General features: G+C 41.9%; 1 protein-coding gene across 1 annotated transcript in view; it reads left to right on the forward strand.

Annotated features, from left to right (window-relative positions):
• slc2a1a (solute carrier family 2 member 1a) overlaps positions 1 to 5,635 on the forward strand; it is a gene marked incomplete at both ends in the record, with an annotated part of 44,758 nt that extends 39,123 nt beyond the window's left edge. The window contains 2 exons of the mRNA XM_084332839.1: positions 600 to 803; positions 5,429 to 5,635. Of these exons, the coding sequence (XP_084188965.1) occupies positions 600 to 803; positions 5,429 to 5,635 (411 nt within the window). The remainder of the gene's footprint in view (positions 1 to 599; positions 804 to 5,428) is intronic.
• Between the last annotated feature and the right edge of the window lie 365 nt (positions 5,636 to 6,000).

Genomic DNA, 6,000 nt, shown 5'->3' on the forward strand with positions numbered 1-6,000 from the left:
GAAGATTTCTCCACTTCTACAAGGTTAGTTCTGCTACTATGCTACTATGCCTATACGACTACTTACTATGTACTATGTATGCTATGAGCATCTCATCAGGCAGCTCAGGAAAGGAAGATGTATCAGGTTTAATGTAACAATGAATCTGGACTAACTGCCAATCTTTCCTTTTTCCATATTCTTGTAATATTCCTCTATGAAGCATGTATCTGTTTTTAGAAAAGGCCTGTATAGATACTCTAATATTCTTAGTTTTTCTTCTCCTCATATTATTATTGTTGTTATTATTATTATTATTATTATTATTATTATTATTATGAATAATATTATTATATATAGTAAGTGACTGAAAGCATCTTATGGGGCGACAGTGGCTCCGGAGGTAGAGCGTCATCTGGTAATCGGAAGGTTCCCGGCTCGATTCCCGCTCCTCCCGGCTACGTGTCGAAGTGTCCATGAACAAGACACTGGTGCATGGTTGCGTCCGCCATCGGTGTGGGAATGTGTGAGTGAATGGGTGAATGTGAGGAATTGTAATTGTAAAACCGCTTTAGATAAAAGCACTAAATAAATGCAGTCCATTTACCATCTCTCTTCAGGACCAGCTCAAGTGGATGTCATACGTGTGCATCTTGGCTATCTTCTCCTTTGTGGCCTTCTTTGAGATTGGCCCCGGCCCCATCCCCTGGTTCATCGTGGCTGAGCTCTTCAGCCAGGGACCCCGGCCGGCTGCCATCGCTGTTGCCGGCTTCTCCAACTGGTCGGCCAACTTTGTAGTGGGCATGACCTTCCAGTATGTCGAGGTAATCCGCCAACACGTCTCAGTTGCACAGACCAGTTAACAAATCAAGTAGACTAGTTATGGGCTTTTGCCAGCAAAATGACAAGTGATGCCCCTTTCTCATGGAATTTCGTGGAACTTCATGGAACGTCCACATGCATGTGCTAGCTTACGACTTGAGACTCTGCAGAGTAGAATATATTTTGCTGTGCCGTGCAAGGTTGATCAATCTGTAGAATAACAGTCAGTCTGTTAGTGAAAATAGGGAGGAAAACTTAAGTTGGCTGTGAGTTGTTTGACATCTCAAATAATTAATATAGAGACATAAACAAAAAGGCAGCGGCCTATAGGAATGTTAGTGGGTATTTCAGGTACGTATAAAGTCAAGTTTAACATCTATAATCAAACAATATGCCAAAAAGGTGGCTACCTGGTTGGCTAGCGTGAACTTGGATTGGAATAAAATATGGTTGAGAAATAAATGAATTCCTGCTTGCCTTTGCTATAGTGCAGTCTAAATGTAGACATGTGCAGTCTAAATGGACTGCATTTACTTAACCCGCTCCCCCCAAAAGTGGCCTTTTTAGTTTAAATTTTTGAGGACTGCATACTTTTTTTGCAAACCAAAACAACATACTTTATACTTATAGCACATGCATGAGCCTGGTCTCTTTTGAAATATGACATTTTGACGTTTCTGATTCCAGATAGAAATTTTAATTTTAGTGCTAACATAATAGAGTCTGTACTTGAGTTGTAGAAAAACTTGTTACTCAAGTTTTTCTGTAATAGTTAGTAGTCCAGAGGTAGTATTTCCCCAGAAGGTGGTATGGCTTACAAATCCATACGGACCCATAGCCTGAAGCCTTATGTAGTACATGTACAGTTTCATAAAGATCCATTCAGAAATGAGTGATTAGGAGTGATTTTGGTAAACTGTGTACAAAAGAAAAACTGAGTTTTCTCATAGACTTCAATTAATTCTGCTGTTTTTCTCTTCCTGTTTTCGCTTGTTATATTTTCACTAGATCCCTGATTCATACAATCCCAGGTGGGGTATCATTGGAATGCCACACTCATTGGCTACAACCCTACATAATAATTTTCGTGATCGGATATAGATTGACGGAACTAGAGCCCCAAGAGTCGGGAGTGGTATTTTGCGCAATACCGTGTACAAATACCGGCATGTAACTCGAGAACCGCTGAACGGATTTTGTCGGATTTTGTCGCTATCGACAGGCAACAAATACGCCTTCAATTCGATATATATATTGTATTACAAAATATGTACACCCGAGCCACTAGGGGTATAAAAGTATAATTAAAAAGAAAAAGAAAAGAAATTATCATTCCATTTGGGCTGTGGGGGTGCTTAATGTCTGACGGAAGGCTTCTTGTCCTCTGCAAAAGCATGCAATTGGTCCACTGATGTGGCCTTGATATTTGCCTTGATATTTGTCTAGTCTAGTGTGTTCATTAGATGGGTGAAATCCTCTTTCAGTGCCTCTGTGCCTGTTTTCTTAGGCAGTTAGCCTCTGGTATGCGTGCCATTAGCATTAGCCACGCTTCTAGGCCTCTTTTCTTTTGGAAAGAATGATACAAATTCTTTTTTTTTTAAATAAAAATAAATTAAATTATAAAAAAAAATTGTATCATTCTTTCCATATATATATCTGAATCTGAATCTTGAGTACTGTATCTACAAAACCTTCTGTTTAATAATCTGCCCTTTGTTCATTTGCTTAGATTTGTACATCTCAAGAAGGTGCTGAATGAGCTCAGTCTCATGTCTGGGCAATTTTAGCATGGTGTTATTCACCGTCAAAGATAATAAAAAATAAAAATAAAAAAAATAGATAATTGATATTCTCCTTTAGTTCATTACAATTTACTCAAGCGTAGTAACAGACACAATATTTCTGACACTGGGAATACATTCTCTGAGATCCATAGATGTCCCTAGATACCAAGAACATGCAAATGGCCTTGTAGAAGTGAAGCAATCTTCCATTTACCTAAGTATGTATTTTTAGGCGAATTTCCAGAAAATACGGCTCGGGTTTAAGAGGTTAAGGAAACATATTCAAGTTTGTATTGCCACAAAAACGTCCAAAGTTTAAACACACTGAGGTAAAGTGAGAACAGCACACTGATGTTAGCAAGTAAAAACACACTCAAATGTTCTGAAGTTAATTTAGAACAAAAATGAAAAATGTATTATCATTGAATTTAACTTTTGATGCTTAAATACATTCAATATCAAATACTTCTCTACTTGGGGTGCCCAAGTGGCGAACCATGTAACACGCTGCGTCGCGAAGCGGCCGACCCGGGTTCGATTCCCGGACCCGGCGTCCTTTGCCGAATGTCCTCCCCCCGCTCTGTCTCCCGTTCTTCCTCTCTCTCTCTCTCTCTACCGGACTGCCCGGTAGTAAAAACATCTACCAAAAACATAATTAAAAAATACTTCTACTTTTATTTAAGTCGAATTTTGAATGAAGGAATTTTACATTTACCAGAGTACTATTTTATCTGGGTATTTCTACTTTTACTTAAGTAAAGAACTGTGTAACTACTTCCACCACTGATCTCTGCTGGCTTGGGATTGAATCCTGGCAGAGCTCCTTCTCTCTCTCGTCTCCGCTACTCTTCCAACCATCTCAATAATTTTCACACATCAGCCAGTGGCGGCCGCTGGGTACTTCGCCACTAGGGGCGCTATACCAAATATTTTGCGAACATGTACAGTACAGTACTGTACCACGCAAGACTCATGGCAAGACATGAGCGATTCGACTCACGCTCACGGCAATGAATCGGCTCTTATGAACGAGTCGCTCAGCTGTTACTACAACAACACACAACCAGTCAAATAAAGTATAGTCTAGACTCTAATTCACAACTTGAAACACAATATAAATAGAAAAGTTAGAAACAAAACTCGCCCGTCTCCAAACACAGGCAGATCTCTCCCTCTCTCCTTCTCTCTCTCACACACAGCGCGACGTGGAATCGATTCGTTACACAATCAGACCTATTATATACCAAGAATAACTTCAGTATGAGTACAGGGCTGTACACATATTTTGCATATTGTTAAACGAGCCAAGGCTAGCTATTAAACTATCGATATGAATCGAAAATCTGGGACCCTGATGTAAACAAGACAAACGTCTTTCTCTGGTCTGCATCCCCTTAACAATTGTGTGTATTGAGCCGTACTGTATTGTACCCATTCTGCAATCTGTTAATAAAGTTCTCATTCATTCATTCATTCAAACATAGACGATATTGAACAAGCCATAATCCACGTATTTTCAATCCGAGAGAGCTGCAGTAGTTAAATCAATGAGCCATCGATAAATAAACAATCAGCAATGTCTCGCTTCATGAATGGCCAGCAGTAGTACTGCTCCTAAAAAAACTATTTACAACCGTTAACGTTAAGAAGAGAGAGAGAGAGAGAGAGAGAGAGAGAGAGAGAGAGAGAGAGAGAGAGAGAGATTTCTTCAACCTCGAACCTAAATTCCTTAGCAACCCGTGTTACCAAGTAAACAAATCACAGAACGATAGCCAGTTAGCCCGCACCAGCCTAGTAGTACTACTAACGTTAGCTCCCAGAACGATAGCCAGTTAGCCCGCACCAGCCTAGTAGTACTAACGTTAGAGAGAGAGAGAGAGAGACTCACTGTTTAGTTGAAACGTCCAGGGCAGGAAACGTGTATAATCCGCCATATAGCTTGTTAGCCAAGTGTTAGCTCAGCTGAGCTCGTCGACGTTAGCACAACACTCAACAAGTACATTCCTTTGTCCATTTCCGCTCGAACAGACTGCAAACTACCTGGCGTTCTATCGCCATGCTCTAAGACAAACTCTAACCTTAACCAACTTTGAAAGAGTGCCTAAGCTTAACAGTCTAAAGAACTTGCAGTCACAGCACGGCACGCTCTAAGACAAACAACAGTCCTAGTACCAGGAACCAAGCTAGAACTTGCTAGAATTGGAACATTAGAAATTGGATTCGGCCAATCAGAGATCGTCTCTGTGAAATTCTGCCATAGAAAAAAATACTGGTGTCGGCCAATCAGAGAGCGTCTCCGCGAAATGCGGCTATGGAAATTCTCACGGAAGTTCACGCTGCTTTCTAGACCGCTTCAAATCGCGCTCGGATTCCAACATAATAGTCATATTTCAACGCACAACGCCGTATGCACTGATTGGCTGTGACGGAGACAGCGATCAAACTGTGACGCGCACTCAGAGCGCTATCGCTTCTTGCCCAGGCGAGAAATACGAAAAAATAAAAAAAAACGTCACTTCCTGCCCATGAAAACGCAGTTTTTTTTATTTAGATAATAACGTTATATTGTGCATTGGAAATACAAACATACTTAAAATGAGTAAATATTATTCATTTTAAACATGTTTATATTATTTATAGGGCTATAAAACAAAAAACAAAAAAGTATTTTTTTTTTCTTATTCTCTCATTTAACAGGTGGGTCGGCGCCCATAGCGCCACCAGTGGCGAGCCGCCACTGACATCAGCGCAGTTCATATCTATAGTTTTTCCCCCACCCGTAGATTTGTGAGCGTTTGTTCAGCAGTGAAATATCCCCTGTGCCTGTGCCTCTCTCCCTGTAGCAACTATGCGGCCCGTACGTCTTCATCATCTTCACTGTGATGCTGCTCGGGTTCTTCGTCTTCACCTACCTCAAGGTGCCAGAAACCAGGGGACGTTCCTTTGAGGAGATCTCCGCCAGCTTCCGCGAGTCTGCCGGGCGAGGCTCCGACAAGTATTCCCCCGACGACCTCAATACTCTCAGTGCGGCTGCGGACCACCAGCTTTGAGAGCCTCCATGCATGCATGCACACGCACACACACACACACGCACGCGCGCGCGCACGCACGCACGCACGCACGCACGCACGCACGCACGCACACACACACACACAATCTCAATTACACACAGTCTACAGTGCATCTCTGGGGGGGACTAAGACATGTTGGTTGCACCTACAGACCACTACCACCTACAGACCACTACCACCTACAGATTACTACCACCTCCTAAGTCCTGGCCTGGCCTGGGACCCCGGAAGTGGCTCCCAGAATAGTGTTATTAGTTTATTATTAATAGTATATTCATACATGACCAAAGGGGTGTCGTCAGGTGACCAGTGGGATAGGAGGATGAGACATGGGGGCGGGGGTC

The sequence above is a fragment of the Notolepis coatsorum genome, assembly GCF_963971535.1.
Source record: "Notolepis coatsorum genome assembly, chromosome: 17".
Taxonomy (NCBI): Eukaryota; Metazoa; Chordata; class Actinopteri; order Aulopiformes; family Paralepididae; genus Notolepis; species Notolepis coatsorum.